Genomic DNA, 19731 nt, shown 5'->3' on the forward strand with positions numbered 1-19731 from the left:
GCTTCACGTTCCACTCGTGTGAGATTAGGCTTTTCGTGTGTTATGGAAAGGTTCACTGTTTGGCTATTCATACTCGCAAATGATTTCAATATTTCAGGATGGATGGCGGCCTGAGGGGGTGTCCACGTGGATTTAGGAATAAACATTGTTCTAGCACCACGTGGGGGGTGGTTTCGAAAAAAATATGTGCAGCTAAGATTTCGTTGAAATCGTTCAATGGATGGTCGGAGATAATTCAAGTTAGCTATCTTTGGTGTGGGAATAAATTTAAGTCCACGGTCTAAGATTGAATGCTGAAGGGGTGTGAGAATTTTGCGGCTCAAGTTAACTACAGTTTGGCCTAGCGGTGGCCTCTCAGTATTTTTATCCCCAGTAATTAGTTTAAAGACTTACTTGATGCTTGAAGCTGGTGTTATTAAAGAAGTGTGTTATACCATAATATATTCATTGTGTTCTCTGTTATATGGGCTCTAAATGTTGCCCTTGACTTAAGAAAAACGCATCAAAATTTGTTTAAAAGAGACTACAGTTTTCATCCAATTTAAATGAAATTTGGTGTGATCATTTATCATGATGAGATCATAGTCAAGGTCGAATTTGACGATCTGTCGATGAACATTTTTGCAGTTATTGCCCTTGACAAAATTTGTTTGTGAACACAATAGAGACTACAGTTTTCAACTGATTTTAATGAAATTTGGTGTGATCATTTATATTGATGAGATCTTGGTCAAGTTCAAACTTGATGATTTTTTGATGAACGGTTTTTGAGCTATTGCCCTTGACTTAGGAAACACACGTCAAAATTTGTTTGTAAACAATAGATACTACAGTTTTCAACTAATTTTTATTTTTTTTCCACATGCCGTCGCCCCTGTCCGTCCGTCCATCGGTTCATCCACATTTCTTGTAGGCACGAGAGAGACTACAGCTTTAATCTCATTTTGATGGAACTTGGTATGCATGTATAGGTCACAGTAGAAACTGAAATCCAGGAGAATTTAAAATCCCCCTAGGACAAAGTCCAATTTTACTTTGTCCTAGTACAAACTCCAATTATAGTTTCTCCTAACTAAACTTGAACTTTGTCCTGGGGTGAACTCAAATTGTAATTGGAGCCTGTACTAGGACAATTTTAAATTAGACTTTGTCCTAGTGTGCACTCCAATTGAATTGCAGTGTTAACTCACATTGGAGTTTGTACTAGGGTGTGAGGTGAGGTTGGCTTCTGTTAAAGACCACAGCGTGAACTGACCTTCTTGTAGTGGTTCTTCAAATGGGTTGCTCTCTCAGGAATATGCTGCTTATCATGGACACTGGTGATCTGGAACACCCCTTCATGAACAGTAACTTCTACACCATGTATTGGTTCCACACCTCAATTCCTGTGGCTGCAATACTGCCTTGATTGTATATTGATGAGATCTTGGTCAAGATCGAAATTGGTAATATTCTGATGAACGGTTATATTAACGATGAGTTATTGCCCTTGACTTAGTAAAAACGCGTTAAATTTTGCTTGTATGTACGATGACGGCTGCAATTTTTATCCAATCTGGTTGGCTTCTGTTAAAGACCACAGCGTGAACTGACCTTCTTGTAGTGGTTCTTCAAATGGGTTGCTCTCTCAGGAATATGCTGCTTATCCTGGACACTGGTGATCTGGAACACCCCTTCATGAACAGTAACTTCTACCCCATGTATTGGTTCCACACCTCAATTCCTGTGGCCGCAATACTGCCTTGATTGTATATTGATGAGATCTTGGTCAAGATCGAAATTGGTAATATTCTGATGAACGGTTATATTAACGATGAGTTATTGCCCTTGACTTAGTAAAAACGCGTTAAATTTTGCTTGTATGCACGATGACGGCTGCAATTTTTATCCAATCTTGATGAAACTTAGTATGCATGTACATATGGATAATATGCTCGCAGACATTGAAAAGACCTCAGTCAAGTTCGAAATTGGTAATAATCTGATGAATGATTTCAGGGTTATTGTCCATGATTTAGTAAAAACGTCCAATTTGGCTTGTAGGCACAATATAAACTACAGTTTTTATCCGATTTTGTTTAAACTTGGTATGCATGTATATATTGATGAGATCTTGGTCAAGTTTGAATTTGGTCATAATCTGTTGAATGGTTTTGGAGTTATTGCCCTTGACTTAGTGAAAACGCTTCAAATTTGGCTTGTAGTCATGATACAGGGTGCAGGGCATATATAGTCGTCGCCCCTGTCTGTCTGTCCACAATTGGAGCTGGTCTCTTGATGGATTTTGACGAAACTTGGTATGAGTGTTCGTAATCACCCAAGGATGAACCCAATTGAAAAACAGACGAATCGAAAAATATTTATTATGAGTTATTGCCCTTGTTCTTGAATTGTTCTTGAATTGTTTGTGGAAACGATAGTGTGTGGACACGATAGAGAGCTGGTTTCTTGATGGAATTTTGACGAAACTTGGTGTGAGTGTTTGTAATCACCCAAGGATGAACCCTATTGAAAATCAGACAAATCGAAAAATATTTACTATGAGTTATTGCCTGTGTTCTTGAATTGTTTGTGGAAATGATAGAGTGTGGACACGATAGAGAGCTGATTTCTCGTTGGATTTTGACGAAACTTGGTGTGAGTGTTTGCAATATAAACCCTATATAGCCGTCGCCTTGTCTGTCTGTTCGTCTGTCTGTCTGTCAATATATAACTGTCTTAACACAAAGATTTGCCACTTGCTGTCACTCAAAAGATTCAATTCTATATGGATTAAATGAAACTTGACATGTTGAATTAATCCCACTTGAATAAAAAAGCTGTAAACAAAATAGGAAATTTCACTCTCAGAAACATTCATTTACTGATAACTCATGTCAACCTCCCGGACAAATTAGCTGCCCAGGATTGCAAAACACTACACAACAGGATAAAGAATAGGTATATTTATCATGAAATAAAGATCTATGTAACCTCTCTTGATTTTAAAAGAAGATATCATAAGCTTTTAAAAAAAGTAGGGTGGCATTTGTTCTTGACAATTTAAGAGTATGAAATTAAAGATGCATCCCAAATGGCTTCCAAAGACTAATTATGTGATATTTTCGCTAATACATGTGATATGTGATAATTTTGCTAATTCATGAGATATTTCTGCTAATGCATGTGTTTTTTTTGCTAATACATGTGATACAATTTCAAATGAAGTGTCCAAATGTATGTTTTCAAAGAACAGGAACTTGAGAGCTGCTTTCTTAATGGATTTTGACGAAACTTGGTGTGAGTGTTTGTTATCACCCAAGGATTGACCCTATTGAAAATCAGACTAATCGAAAAATATTTACTATGAGTTATTGCCCTTGTTCTTGAATTGTAAGCTGTAAACAAAACCCATGAAATATGAAATTTCACTCTCAGAAACATTCATTTACTGATAACTCTTGCCAACCTCCCGAACAAATTAGCTGCCATTACAAATGTGGGCGTATTACGATGGCATCGCTTTTTTTTTTTTAAAAAACCCACTGTGACCCAATAGTTTTTTGTCTCATAATAATTATAAAATCATTGTGACTCAATATCCAAATGTAATGTAAAAATTATAATGGTGTCATGCATGTACATCTGTCTGTTTGTCTGCTTATAAAACTCTTGAAGTCACAAATATTGACAGATATTGACATACCTTGGGTGTAATATTGTTTAGTATCACTCAAGAATGAATTTTATTGAAAATCGGAATAATGATTGATGTTATTGCCCTCATTCCAGAAGTTACAATTCTGCCATGAAACGTATATGTGTATTAAGCTGACATACTTTGTTCGGCTGCAGCGAGAATCATCTGCTATACAGCTACAGTTTGCACATGATTTAACACTAGTTTATTCTTTGCAGGTTATCGTCACATCTCACTTCGAACAGAAGGCAATTTCCCATTATCATTACCAACAGTTTTTTGCAGAATAATATTGAAAACCTATGTACCTGAAGGCTTTGGTGGTAAGTTATACTACAGACAGGCATGATATTTCCAATGGTCTAAGACTAATTTTTACACACTTTTATACGTCATTGGGTGAACATCTTGAAAATCATTTTTATTATCAAAAGCGTTGTACTTTATACCTGGAAATATTTCTAAAGTAAGTTATTTATATCTATGTATCTTCTTGATCAAACTGAATTTGTTTTAAAAGGGTTAATTAAAAATGTACTAATTGTTAATCAAGCAGTTTGACCTAAGTGTTGGTTTTGGCCTTTATAATTAAATAATAAATTGATACTTATATTTGAAACCTTCAGAATAAGTAGGAGACATATTTCTTTACAAATAGGCATTTATTTTTCTTAAATCCATACAGAAATTTTCTTACACCTAGCATAAGAAGCTAAAAAAAACTTACGTAATGTTTTTTATATAGTTTTGGCATTAAAAAATTAACTGCTGGATCTTTTTAGTCAAAATTTTCAGACATGTTAAGGACACATTTCTCTAGATTATTTTTTATCTACGAAAAAAGCGGAAAGTCCCTAAAACAGATTTTGACAAAATCTGATGTAAGTATTTATTATTACCCAAGGATGAACCATATTGAAAATTAGAATTAGCGAACACTAATGTACATGAGTTGTTGCTAAATTTTTAGCTTGTAAACACTCTGTGCAGCATAATTTGTGTTGGATTTTGACAAGACTTTGAAATTGATCATTATCACCAAAGGATGAAGGTTGACTAAAAAGCGTTAAAATCTGTCAAAGAAGCTAGATAGTCTCAGACATGTTGTCATATTTTGTTAAATGGTTTTGTTACTGCCTTAGTTAAATTTGTGTCAAATTCTTTTCATGAAAACAATAGAATCATGTTCAGTGTTCAAGCCATTTTGACTTGTGCTTCATGTGGGACTTTGCTTGTTGCAAAGTCCCAGTTTGTTATCGAAATGTCAATTCCTTTTTTTTTTTTCTTTTCGAGATTTACACACCTTCCTGAGCCTAGACTGCAGTAGCTGCAGCAGCCATTGAAATTTCCTATACCTTCTGTAGTGGGGACGTGTTGGATAAATATATTTTGGAACATATTTGTAAAACCGGAAGTTCAACATGTGCAAATAGTCGAAAATCGAAAATTTTTGCATCGATTTTCTGCAGACTTTCATTTATAGAATGTGTCTGTAATTTCTGATCTGAAAGCATTTGCAGAATTATGAATTTCGAAAATTTGCCTCTCACTTTTTTCGATCGAATTTTCGAATAACTTCCGTTGTAATTGAAACAGGTAAACGAAATTTATGCTGATCGTAAGTAAATGCTATTACAAAAAACGAAGAAAAAAATATCCAGACCGGAAGTGATACTACAGCCGCCATATTGAAAAAACTCACTTTCTTAAATCTCAAAATGGGACCTCAGGGTAAATGTTGATATGCTCAAATTTGATGTGTATGTATTCTGCAATGGATTGCACAAAAAACATTGTGAGCTTAATTTGGAATTTCAATTTTTGCTTTTTTGCAAACTTTAAACGCTCACACAACGTGACCTTGACCTTTGATGACTGACCTTTATAGAGTCAAAGGTCTTTGACAGTTGATACTTTGACATTTGACCTCCGACATGTACTTCCATTTGTAAAAAAGCCAAATTCGCAACTTTGGACTGCTCTAGCACATGATCTAATTAACCCAGAGGGTTAAATTTTTCGGTTTCCTAATGTGCTTCTCATGCTCTTTACATTGATATATAACAATTGTTTTTTTTTGTTAAAGCAAAATTAAAATTCTTGATTTTTTAAAATTTAAGAGTTCTTTTTACAATACCTATTTGATGTAGATTTGATGATGATGAATATGAATGCACTTATGACAAAAAAAGTTGAAGTAGGCATGGCACATCCGGGTAAGTTATACTACAGACAGGCATGATATTTCCAATGGTCTAAGACTAATTTTTACACACTTTTATACTTCATTGGGTGAACCTGAAAATATTTCTAAAGTAAGTTATTTATATCTATGTATCTTCTTGATCAAACTGAATTTGTTTTAAAAGGGTTAATTAAAAATGTACTAATTGTTAATCAAGCAGTTTGACCTAAGTGTTGGTTTTGGCCTTTATAATTAAATAATAAATTGATACTTATATTTGAAACCTTCAGAATAAGTAGGAGACATATTTCTTTACAAATAGGCATTTATTTTTCTTAAATCCATACAGAAATTTTCTTACACCTAGCATAAGAAGCTAAAAAAAACTTACGTAATGTTTTTTATATAGTTTTGGCATTAAAAAATTAACTGCTGGATCTTTTTAGTCAAAATTTTCAGACATGTTAAGGACACATTTCTCTAGATTATTTTTTATCTACGAAAAAAGCGGAAAGTCCCTAAAACAGATTTTGACAAAATCTGATGTAAGTATTTATTATTACCCAAGGATGAACCATATTGAAAATTAGAATTAGCGAACACTAATGTACATGAGTTGTTGCTAAATTTTTAGCTTGTAAACACTCTGTGCAGCATAATTTGTGTTGGATTTTGACAAGACTTTGAAATTGATCATTATCACCAAAGGATGAAGGTTCAATTTTTGCTTTTTTGCAAACTTTAAACGCTCACACAACGTGACCTTGACCTTTGATGACTGACCTTTATAGAGTCAAAGGTCTTTGACAGTTGATACTTTGACATTTGACCTCCTACATGTACTTCCAGTTGTATAGCTGTCTGAAAAAAGCCAAATTCGCAACTTTGGACTGCTCTAGCACATGATCTAATTAACCCAGAGGGTTAAATTTTTCGGTTTCCTAATGTGCTTCTCATGCACTTTACATTGATATATAACAATTGTTTTTTTTTGTTAAAGCAAAATTAAAATTCTTGATTTTTTCAAATTTAAGAGTTCTTTTTACAATACCTATTTGATGTAGATTTGATGATGATGAATATGAATGCACCTATGACAAAAAAAGTTGAAGTAGGCATGGCACATCCGGGTAGAATTACTTATTGTTACATTTTGGGGCAGGGGCATAACTCGCATAGGACCGACAAAGACGTCTAAATCTGACCGATGTCAATGTACTAGGTCGGGCTGACATCTAAAGTGCAACATAAAACGACGTCTAACTTACGTCGGCTACTGACATGATGCCGATGTTTTACCGACAGCTCACCGACATCGGCTTTTTAATCTATCTTCGAGATCTATCCGATATCAACTATCATATCGGGCCGACATCTAAAGTGCAACACGGTGCATTACTGTTGCACTTAATTATGTTAGGCTACGAACGGATTTTCCCTGGGATCTTATTTAATGTCATTATCCTTTCTTTTCTTTTTTTTTTGGAAACTGGCATAATAGGCATAGATGTTGGGACTATCAAAGGAGTCTATGATTCAGGCCTATTAAGATTAAATTTTTTGTCCCTGGAGGGGGGGAATCGATTATCTATCCACTATCACATGCCGATATCTTCCCGACGCCAGTTTCACGTCAGATATTATAGAAGTGTGCATATCGGATGTCCATCGTGAACCGCCAACGACCCGATGTCGGCAAGATTACGACTTGATATCGATAGATTGATCGTCGATTTATAAAATAGGTCTGACATAGGCCCTATATCTCCAAATCGATCATCTATCCACAATCACATGCCGATATCTTCCCGACGTCAGTTTCAAGTCAGTTATCATAGACGTGCGCACATTGGATGTCCATCTTGAACATTAAACGACCTGATGTCTGCGAGACGCCGGCTTGACATCGTTAGATAGATCGTCGATATATGAAATAGACCCGACGTGGGGCCGACAGAGTCTGAATCGATTGGTCTATATAAAGCTGACATCGGGCCAACATCAGGTCGAGGTCATTTAACAGAGGCGACGTGACGAGATTGAGCTGTTGTCGGTCCGATGTTGCTATGTTTGCTGGGTAGGATACGTTTGTTCAAAAAAGGACTTTGCACACAATTACCTCATCCTTTTGGCCAGTTTGTGTTAACAGCTCAGTTGTTTCAGTTTTACAGTTCCAAAAAGGAACAGGTTTTAACATTTGGACATTTTCATTTTTTGATTTTGACCTTTGTTGGCCTATATCTTTTGACCTGTATGATGTAGAAACTTGAAATTCGGAACACATCATAACATTTAGAATATCAATTAACCTATGCCAAAAAGTTGAAGTGGGAGTGGCACATCCGTGTTAAATTACTCATTATTGACATTTTTGGAACTTACCTCATCTTTAGAACTACTTTGTCTTAGAAGTTTGGTTGTTTCAGCTTCATAGTTCAAAAAAAGGAACAAGTCAATAGCTTCAATTTTTGACCTCGACCTTTGCTGACCTAGGCCTTAATAAGGTCAAAGGTCATTGTTTCTGGCTATCAGTTGATACTTTAATATTTGAAGTCTGACACCCACTTCTGGTTTGATAGCTGTCCGAGACAGCAAAATTTGTAACATTGGACTGCTCTAGCCTGTGACATAATTAACCTAGTGGGTTTATTTGTTCGGATTCTTAATGTGCTCTTCTTGCTCTTTCTAATGATATATAACAAAAGTTTTTAAAAGCAAAATTGAAATTTGAGACTTTTTTGAAAATTGAGTGTTTTTTAACAATATTTTTGCCTCTTTGAGCTTAGTGTAGATATATATTATGACCTATTTGGTGTAGAAGCTTGAAATTTGAAATATAAGACATTTTAAATATGAATTAAGCTATGACAAAAATTTGAGGTGGGCGTGGCACTTGCACACAATGATCTCATCCATTTGGCCAGTTCGTGTTAAAAGCTCAGTTGTTTCTGCTTTATAGTTCGAAAAAAAGAAACTTTTCAATTTTTGACATTGACCTTTGTCGACCTTAACTTTTGTAGGATCAAAGGTCGTTGACCTTGGTTATCTATCTATACTTTCATATTTGATGTCCAACGACAGCTTCCGATTTAATAGCAGTATGCATGTTGAAAATCTAATGACACATATATCTCATGAGCTTGACCCTTGTTGACCTTGAATAAGGTCAAAGGTCAATGCAATGACTTGGGCTATTCGATGATACTTTCATTTTTGATGTCTGACGTCTACTTCCGGTTTAAGAACCATCCAAAGACAGAAAATGACATTTCTGGCAAGTGACCTAATTAACCTGAAAGGTTGATTTTTCAGAGTCTCTTGCAATTTGGCACATTAGCAAAGTCCCACTCTGTGCCAAGTGTTTTTATTGTATCAAAAAATTTAACACATAAGCTGTGTAGGTGCATGAGAAAAATAGTTGAATATCACCAGTGGTAAAATAAAATTCAATATGAATCATTGCCCTTGTTCTTTGAAAAGTTCTTAATTTTTCATTTTGATTTGTAACTTTTAAAGTACAATGTTAGCATTTAAAAATCGGATGCTCTACCTGCTTTTTTAAGTTTTAATGTTTGACCTCATATAAAGGGTTGGTAGTTAGTCTAAATTCCACTGCATGAACATGTCAAACATTAGATTCGTATGACATATAACAGTGTCTTGAATTGGAAAGGTTTTAGAATTTTTGTTTTTGATGAAATTTGTTGTTTCTATGGTTTCACATGGGTGGCAAGATGTGTTTTTTTTCTGGTCTACATCCCCTGGTATTGTTCATCTAAAGGATGTAGCTAGTCGTTCCATTTCTTTTTTAGCTATGATGATTCCTTTGATTCTGAGTGTTTGTTTTTAAATTCTGCCCAGTCTAAACTACACATGCAACATATTTACCTTACATAGGCCCACATGAAATTGGAGCATATACTGGTGTCACTAATGTATGTCTGGTCTGTCCCACAGTCCACAATTGCTTGTAAACACTCTTAAAGGCACAATTTCTTGACAAAACTTGGTGTGAGTGTTTGTAATTAGTCAAGGATGAACACTATTGGATGTCTCTTGTTCACACGTTCAATTTTTTGCTTGAAGGTGCGAATCTTGCCGGATTTTGACAAAACTTGATGATATTCAGTATTATCCCTAAAAATTCTAAAGAAGTGTATATTACTTCTTTTATTACTGTACTGCCAAAATCCTTTAATTAAAATCAAAGCTACTAGTGGGCGTCAATTACCTTGTCTGGTAAGCTATCCTAAACTAAATTAGGTCTTTGTACTTTAACACAATTTTTGCCAAATGAAAATGACATAGGAGGCCCAACATTTTGGTTTTCAACTTATAGCTCATTTTTGATCCGATCTTGATTTGACTTTGTTTGTTTATTTCTTTGAACTTAGTTCTATGAGATAGCAATTTAAGAATCTAAAAATTTTGACTTTTGTCTCTGAATGTTTAATTTTGAGCTTTTTCTAACTTCTATTTTATTTTGAACAACCTGAAAATTGAAATTAAAAATAATTTTGACCAAGTAAAATTTTTATATCAATTCCTGTTTTTTTTATTCGGCTGTAAACTTGAAATTTTCACTTTTGGAATTTTGAAGATAATTTAAAAATTATTTTTGCAATTAGCTAGAATTGTGCATTTAAAGATATAACAATGAAATAATTCAAACCTGTAAGTAACAGATCAGCCGCCATATTGACCAACTTATGTAAAATTCAAAATGAGGCCTCAGAAAATTTAGCTAAAAAAACCTATAAATAGAATTATTTATTGTAAGAAAAATTTCCTTAAATTGGCTTTTGGAATTAATTATTATCTAAGAGACTACTTTAGGTATTTATTACATAGTAATGTACAATTTTATCTTATCTTATATATTGATGAGGTATTGATCAAGTTCAAATTTTACAATTTCTCGAAGTATGATTTTTGAGATATTACCCTTCACTTTGAAAAAACGTGTCAAGATTTAATTCCGAGCTATATAGAGAGTAAAGTGTGATCACTTATATTGATGAGATCTTAGTATGTTTATCTATCAATAATTTATGGTATATCTTAGCAAAGATAGATCAGCAGATTATTGTACCATTTGGTATCAAAAATATGTATATAGTTGTGTTTGCAAACATATTTAATTAAAGAAAGCTTGAATATGTGTGTATATTACTCATGTCTTCCAACCCGTCTTTAATTATCAGATTTTGTGGATGCATTGTCAGCCCCAATACAATTCTTATCGATGGCTGAAAAACGTGAAAAACAGATGAGAGATATGGGTATTGATGAAACTGATATAGATGATGTACCAGTTGTAGCAAAATCCAACAAAACACCAGTACAGTCACAATCTTCAAATGGACAACTGTCAACAAATTCTACACCTCCAAGTGTGCTTCCAGACACTGCTAATGTGCCAAAGAAAGATGACAAGAAGGGTAAGTGGTTACCTAATATAAGCTGATATTTCCTTTTAAACAGGTTAATTGCTTGAAATTGAATTGAAGCAAGGACTGGCTTTTTTCCAGATGCTGAAATATATTTGATGGTAGAACTGGAAATGAACCAGGCTGTGTTTTAATGGACTGGTTGTGTTTATGTTTTGTCGATGAGCAAAAATATTTATGTTTGACTATGAAATATAAATGAAAGTCAGCATTATTATGACAGATGTCCCTATACAAACACTATGAAATAAGAAATAGAATATAAATGGCCTCTATCATCAAGACCAAGGGTTTTCAACTATTTCCATTCTAGTACCACTTTTCCTGATCCTTGATAGATTGCACTACCAGCACTTCCCTTATAAATCTTTTCTATTTCATGGTTTTCTCATAGATTTTCCTGTAATTTAATAGAGATCTAGTGGCGTTTCGACCGGGGTTAAATACCACTTTTGAAATACTTAAAGGAGTAGTAAGTTTTACGTCAATAACCCAATATTCCGTTAAAAAGACGTATTATATTTACGTCTTAACAATAAAATGATATAAATTCATCAACAAAATTAAATATTACACGATTTTCGGCTGAAATTGGTATTTCATGAAGGCCACCATTGGTGGTGTATAAGTTCGTGAATATGCGAGATTATTACGTCACGTCGTAGACAGAAAGGTAAACAAACATTATGGCTGACATAACGCGAAGAAAAACTCACATTTGGGTCAAAATAACTTGTACCGCCCTGTACAATTTTGATATTTTGACTCGGTTATCCAGTGTATAAAGGCAAAGAGCTTATTAAAATCAATCTTGATAATCAAGGCTGACAATAGCATGCCACAATCTGCATTACAGGGACTGGATATTCCGGATACAAATACAGTAAAAAGCATCTTGACCTGACCGTACAGCTTGTAAACAAAAGAGACGAAGTAGGCCTTGTCCAAATCGACAATTTCTTTACATGTTTGTAGTCAGGAATAATTCCGAACAGATTACCTGAGTATATGCCTCTAAGGATTTAATTTATCAAAGCTACCATGCACTGTCATTGTCATCTGCCTTACTTCAGTAGGTAGCTTAGCTTAGGCTTATCGTGTCTATTACTATTGACTCACCTTGCAGTAATTGATTTTGTAGGCCGAGAGCTCGTCCACTCTCTCTTGGGGGTTTCCTATGGACAAAAACGGTCGGAAGCTGTTTCTTTCAGCCGCTTACACCTGGGTGGATATCTAAGAAACAAAGCGGTCATGTTAACTTCAAAGTCTGGCGGTAGAAAATGTTTTTCACACACGACTTTACTTGTTGAGAAGTGAAAGGTATCCACTGTCCAACTCGTACAGATGTTGTGGAGCCATCTGTCGGTCAATGCTCTCTTTTGTAGATTCTTAGTGGGGTCTGGTATTCGGAAGTAGCTTACGTCTTTTTTTTTTTTCTTATTGTTAAGGCATCACCAAGCTTGACATTCCGCTATTTTGATATTCTATCTACGACGTGACGTCATGTCACGTGACTTTCCTGACAATGATGGCGGCCCCCCAGGTATTGGAATTTATTGATTTTAATTTGATATATTAGACAAAATAAAATAATAACAACAACAAAAACGTTTACAATATGTTTATTGCTTTCAAGTTTATCACAATTTTACAAAGCTTATTATTCCTTTAATTTGAACAGAAAAGTGACTTAAAGAAATTAATCAAGACTTTGAGTGATCTACAGAGTGAAAAGGTTTAAGAGACTGACAATTTATATGTTAAATGAGGGAGGAGTGGGGTAAAGGGGGTGGGGGTGGAGGAGCAGAAGGGATGGAAAGGGGCAAAGATGAGAATGAAGCCTGGGTGATGAGCAGATGAGCAAGGCGGGATATAGGTATCATTGAAAGATGAGAGAAAGTCTTTGTTGACTAATTCAAATATGGTTTCATAAGACTTCATAATGAACCTTTTTTATTGTCATGAAATGCTCTGCTTCAGTTGATAGTGGTAAAAGGACATTTACTGTTTTCTAGGTGAGGATCTTAATTTTACACCAATTTTAAGAGAGAAGCTCAAAGATGAAAAAGTGTATCTAAAATTATTAAAGAAACAACAAAAGGAAATAGAAGTATTGAAGAAAAAACAGCAAAAAGAAAAGGGATGGATACAGAAACAACAATGTACAGTTATTGACAAAATGGTAGCAACTCACGATAAAGAAAAACTTTCCACAGAAAAGACATTAGAAAGAAAAATAAAGAAGAAAGGGTACATATAATTTTGTCTTTATTTATATAACTGTTGTCATATACATAGCCATCACCAACTTCTATATGTCAATATCACTGACACAATGGGAGAGAACAATTTTTATTGCATTGATATCAGAATTGTTTTTTTTGTTCAAATTCTTCCCAGAGCAAACAGTCAAAATTACAAAGGCCACATTTTCACTGATGCAACAAATCTCCAAATGATGGAGACACTGCAAACTTAGAAGAACACCTTTACAAAGGGTTCTTCCTCCTTATGAGTGGGGACTGGTTGGCATCGGTGGTCTGGTTGGTTGGTGGTCGGCGATTGCTCGTTAACACTCTAGAAGGCACAATTCTTGATGGATTTTGACAAAACTTGGTGTGAGTGTTTGTTATCACTCATGGATGAACCCTGTTGAAAATCAGAAAAATATTTAATATGAGTTATTGCCCTTGTTCTGGAAACGCGTTCAATTTTTAGCTCATAAACATTCTAGAACGTACAATTCTTTACGGATTGAAAAATCGAAAATATTTAGTTTGAGTTATTGCCCTTGTTCTTGAGAAAGCGTTCAATTTTGATCTCTTAAACACTCTAGAAGGCACAACTCTTGACAGATTTTGATGAAAATTGGTGATATAGTTAATTATCACCCATGGATGAACCCTATCGAAAATCGAAAAAATTGAAAAATGTTTCATAGGAGTTATTGCCCTTGTTCTTGAAAACTTTTAGCTCTTAAACTCTAAAAGGCATGATTCTTGCCTGATTTCGATAAAACTTGGTTTTATTATTCAGTAATTGAATATTTGCCTTCTAGATTTTTCACGAGCTAAAAATTGAACACGTTTCAAGAAGTGTAATAAAAAAGCAAATTTTGATGGCCTAGCATGTTTTTTCCTAGGCTAAGGAGGTCGCCATGTGACGATAAAAACTAGCAAGTTACATTAGGAATACAGTGGAGCGTCATTTATACGCACATTCCTGTTCCTGACAAAATGGTGCGGTTTAATGAAAATCCAGATAGTTGAAACATGCTATTTCATAACTGATAGACATATGAATTTGACAATACTATATTGAAATTTAAAAGAATGTGTATGTTGATGAGACCTTGTTCATGTTTGAATTTGTCTTGACGTATAAAACATCTTGAAGAATGTAAGACATGAGATGTATTTTGGTTAATGATATTGGTTTAAAAATATTTTGTGGAAAAAGCTGGGCATAAATAACTGGCAATAAAAATATTTTAAGGGGTAGTAGGTTGGGATTTTTGTAATAGATGTCCCAAGAATAAGACAATTCTACTGAAAACTTTGCTTTTTTATATGTTTTGGGTAATGGTGCATTTGTATTTTTAAAGAATGTATTGGGTATTCAGCTGGTGTTGCATGGGATCTGAACATTTAAACCTTTAAGATGGACATAATTAATTTGTTTTTTTCAGTGAAGTATTAAGTACAATAAAATCAGAAACAGAAGGAAGAGTGAAGAATTTGATTTCTGATCATCACTCTAAGGTACTCCATTACATTTTTTAAACGCCCACATGTAAATGTCAATGTATATTGCCCCTGTCAATAAGACCTTCGGTCCATCCATCTGTCCACATTCCTTTTAGACACTATAGAGGCTACAGTTTTTAACTGATCTTAATAAAACTTGGTAATTAGATTCAGAGTTATTGTCTTCAACATTGTAAAATGTCTTGATGAAACTTAGTATGCATCTATATATTGATGAAAACTCAAGTCTTTTTCGAAATTGGTAACAATCAGATGATAGCTTTCGGACTTGTTGCCCTTGACTTAAAAGAATGTGTCAAATTTGGCTTGTATGTCCGAAAATTTGGTATGCATGTTGAGATCTCTGTCAAGTTCGAAATTGGTAATATTCGGACAAAACGGTTTTGGAGTTATTGCTGTTGTGTGTACGTCCATAAAACCTTGTTCATGTTTGAATTTGATGAAAATTTGATTGATTGTTTTTAAAGATTTGCCTTGACTTATTAATATTTTTAAGATTAAAATTTGAAAATTCATTATTAGGCCACTAAAGACTTCGTTATCATTTCAGACAGCTGGTAGTGGGCATTTGCCTTGTCTTATTGAACATGGCAATAAATATTTTTTATATGCCCACATGAATATAGTAAAATCGCATCAAAATTTTGTTGTGGACACAAAAGAAGCAACAATTTTCAATGGATTTTGATGAAACTTAGTGTGAGCATTGGGATTGATAAGATGGCAGTCAAGAACCATTTTGCCGTTTTTTCTATGAAGTGTTTTTGAGATATTGCTTTTGACTTAGTAATATCCTGTCAAAATGTTGTTGTGGGCACAATAGAAGCTACAATTTTAAATGGATTTTGTTGAAACTTGGTGTGAGCATTGGAATTGATAAGATGGCTGTTCACTTCTAATTTGACGATTTTTCGATAAACTGTTTTTGAGTTATTGCCCTTGACTTAGTAAAAAATGCATCAAATTTGCTTGTTAACATGATAGAGTCTACAGTTTATATCCAATCTTGATGAAGCTTTGTATCTATATTTATATTGATAAGATCTTGATCAAGTTCGAATTTGGCTCTTTTTAAATAAACTTATTTTGAGCTATTGTAAACATGATAGGGGCTAGAGTTTTTATCAGATCTTAATGAAATTTGGTATGCATGTATATATTGAAAAAATCTTTGTCAAGGTCTAATTTGGCTCATTTTTGATGAATGGTTTAGTAAAATGTGTCTAATTTGGCATGTAAACACAATTGTGGCTACTGATTTTATCTGATAGTAATGAATCTTGGTATGAATTGACAACAACACTCTTTGGGTTTGGAGAAAATGCTTTACTTTTGACTATTTTGAGATACAATGTTATGATGTTCAAGCACAAATCCATACATGATATATAATAAAAACAACAATAAGAAAAAAAAAAAAATTCTTTCTATTGTAAAAAGGCCAGATAAGGACTCACTCCACTAATTCATTTGCCATCTCTTCCCATGTTAAAACACGAAATTCAACCTTCTATAACTTTTTCCAGAAATCTCGTTGAAAGCTTTCCAATATGTCGAATGAAAGCCTGACCAATTCTCAATGTCTCCTAAAAAATTCATTATATGATGACCATGAAAATTTTGAGCTACTAAAATTGAAAGTAGACTACTACCGGTTATACTCATCCGCTAGAGTTTGGCACTTCACAAAACGACTATTTTTAGAATTAGCCTTCCGCCTTTAAGTCTCTCATCATCTCACCAAATCTGAAAGATAATGCAATTTCAGACATCAAATTCCAAATCTAGACCAAATTTTACCCAAAAATAGGCAGGCAAAAACCCCAAAAGGGAGAGAGAAAGAAGATTTCTAAAAATAGCCTGGACTACATTCCTATACAATCATTTGCATAAAATGTTTTAGTGGAGTGAGTCCTATATATGTAGCTAATTTTTTTTTCTTGCTTTAATTTGTTCTATAACATCTGTGGAACAACCTGACCCAAAATTATGCAAATAAACCTAAAAGTAAACCAGTGGTAGTGTTTTTACTTTTGCCCCCTCTTTCCTATAATAAGCTATATATGCACTGTATAAGCTTGTATACGTACAATTCTGAATTGGTCAGAACTTTTTTATTTATGAAGATAATTCAATTCTGTAAAAAGATTAAGGAACGTTGACCAAAACCAAGCCTGAAAAACAAAAATTACACAGAATAAGGGTCAAATTTATTACGTCACATTTACTTCGCACATAATTCAGCCTGTTTCTACTTCAAAAACCACAGTACTTCTTAAATTAATGACAATTGCAGAAATAGAAATAACATGGAACCAAATGTTTTCAAGAATGAATCTTAAAAGACCATATATCCATTAGGTAGTGTGTTAAAGTTACAAGCATTACATAACTCATTAAGGTTTATGATCCCTAAACCCCAGAAACCAAAATCAGTCCACATAGTAAATAGAAATAAATGATTTCTCTGTGTATTCATTCTGTCTTCAATATATCATTCTGCTGATATTTTCACCTCCCTCAAGTCTCAAAATAATATATATTTAGCAAAAATGAGAAATTCACTCATTTCCATTCAAAACTCTCAATATGAAAGGCGACAGAAAACGAAAAAGTTCACATTTTTTACCTGGTTATGTAAAGAAAGTTAGTGAGGTGACACAAACTGACTGCGACTATGATCTTCCATCTACCTCTGCAGTATATGAAGACCAAGAATTGAGCTATGTGAATATTGAACTAGACTCTCCAGGTAGTCACAGGGTTTTACGACCAAGGCCTGAAAAAAAAAGAAAGCAGTTTTGATCAAAATGAAATCTCAGGCAACAGGATAATCAATGTGGAAAAAATGGTAGAAATGTGGAACATAGCCATTCAGACTGATGCAGACGAAGAGGCCGAGGTGTGTGCAGTACCACAATTTAAGATCAACACAGAAGAAAAATGGGGAATTGGATGGAAATATTCACTGAAATGCCTCAATTGTGGATACATCTCTCCTGTGGTAAAATTATACAAGGAAATCACGACTGGCAAAAGAGGTAGGAAAGCGGCTGCAGTAAACATCAACTTACAAGCTGGATTGCTAGACATGCCTTTAGGCAATTCAAGGACTAGGCTTCTACTGGCAGATTTAGACATTCCCCCACCAGCTGAAAGTGGTATGTCCAAGTTATCCAGTTATGTGAGTTCAAAGACAACTGACTTGAACAATGAAAGCATGAGAACTAAGGTGGAAGAGGTGAAAAATGTCAATAGACGAAGAGGTGCCTCCAACCCTAACGTGATAAATGTGGCTTTGGATGGCCGGTACAATTGTCTGACCATAGGACACAGCAAGAAACCCGGACAAGGAGCATCCCAATCAATCGGCATTGCTTGTGAGACAAACACAGATAAGAAATATATCATAAGTGCTGTGTTGCAAAATAAACTTTGTTGGACTGGAGCGTGGCTAAGAAACACAGGCATTACTGTCAACTGTCCAGGACACGAGGGATGCACAGCAAATCTGACAAGACATGCACCTTTATCTGAGAGAGAAATGGGGAGAATAATTGGTGAAGATTTATCTATTCAAGGGGTGCTCATCAAGTTTGCCACAACAGACGGAGATTCAACGTCAGCTACCGGAATTGAAGAGGCAATGAGAACTTTACATCCTATGTGGAAAGTTGAAAGACTAGCTGACCCAGCCCATCTTAGTTCATCTCAGTTTCGCCAATGTTTTAAGGCTAATTTTAGCGACGGAATGTTCAGAGGCAAAACAAAAGTTGAAAAAACAAATCAAAAGAAAACTTTGAGCCAGGACATAAAATCTAGGTGTAGCCTTGTAATCAAAGAGATGTACTCTACTTACTGCGGAGATGTGGACAAACTGAAAAAACAGCTACCGAAAATACTACAAGCAACTATTATGTGCTACGATGGAGACTGTTCCAAGTGCCGTTCCAACTCTGTGGTCTGTAGTGGCGGTCACAGCAACAACTGGTGGAATCGATCCATGTTTCTGGCTTCAAACAACTTAACGAGCCTGGAAATGAATGACAATGATAAGTTTCTGTTAAATGAACTTTTAAAAATAAGATTAAGTGAGGAAGCCATTGACAAAACCCGTTATAAGACTGACACTCAAAAATGTGAGTCAATAAATCGATCCATAAACATTTCGCTTCCAAAGAGTGTCAATTATGGAAGAAATGCTATGGGGCGGCTATCATCAACTATTCTTCGATCAAATATTGGGATAAAGGAGGCAACACAGACAAAAGCAGAGTTTTTAGGGGCAAAATTGTCCCCTAAGAGTTTACAAGCACTAAGCAGTATTCAGAAAAAATCAGTGTTCCATAGAGATTATGAAACAAGACCAGAAGTTAAGAGAAGAAAGCTTCTCGTTCGAGGAAGAAATATCCATGAATTTGCAAAATATAAAAAATTCAATTCAACTGACAGTGGGTACAGAAAAGGACAATTAGACAAAATTTTACCTAGTGCTTTGCAGCAGTTGGATGATGATCATTCTTATTCACATTCGAAATGATATTTAAATGTATAATTTGCCTTGAAATGAAAAAAGAAAAGAAAATTCAGTCTTTTTCATAATAACGTGTTCTCTTTTATACTACAACTCTACAATCTGGCAACAGAACG

The 19731-nt window shown here is 34.5% G+C and overlaps 1 protein-coding gene across 1 annotated transcript in view; it reads left to right on the forward strand.

Moving 5' to 3' along the window:
• LOTGIDRAFT_107866 (hypothetical protein) overlaps positions 1–19731 on the forward strand; it is a gene marked incomplete at both ends in the record, with an annotated part of 82659 nt that overhangs the window by 49285 nt on the left and 13643 nt on the right. Inside the window, 4 exons of the mRNA XM_009065557.1 lie at positions 3898–4002; positions 11069–11305; positions 13330–13564; positions 15003–15075. Coding sequence (XP_009063805.1) covers positions 3898–4002; positions 11069–11305; positions 13330–13564; positions 15003–15075 — 650 coding nt within the window. The remainder of the gene's footprint in view (positions 1–3897; positions 4003–11068; positions 11306–13329; positions 13565–15002; positions 15076–19731) is intronic.

This window comes from Lottia gigantea (genome assembly GCF_000327385.1).
Source record: "Lottia gigantea unplaced genomic scaffold LOTGIsca_7, whole genome shotgun sequence".
In the NCBI taxonomy this organism is placed as follows: Eukaryota; Metazoa; Mollusca; class Gastropoda; family Lottiidae; genus Lottia; species Lottia gigantea.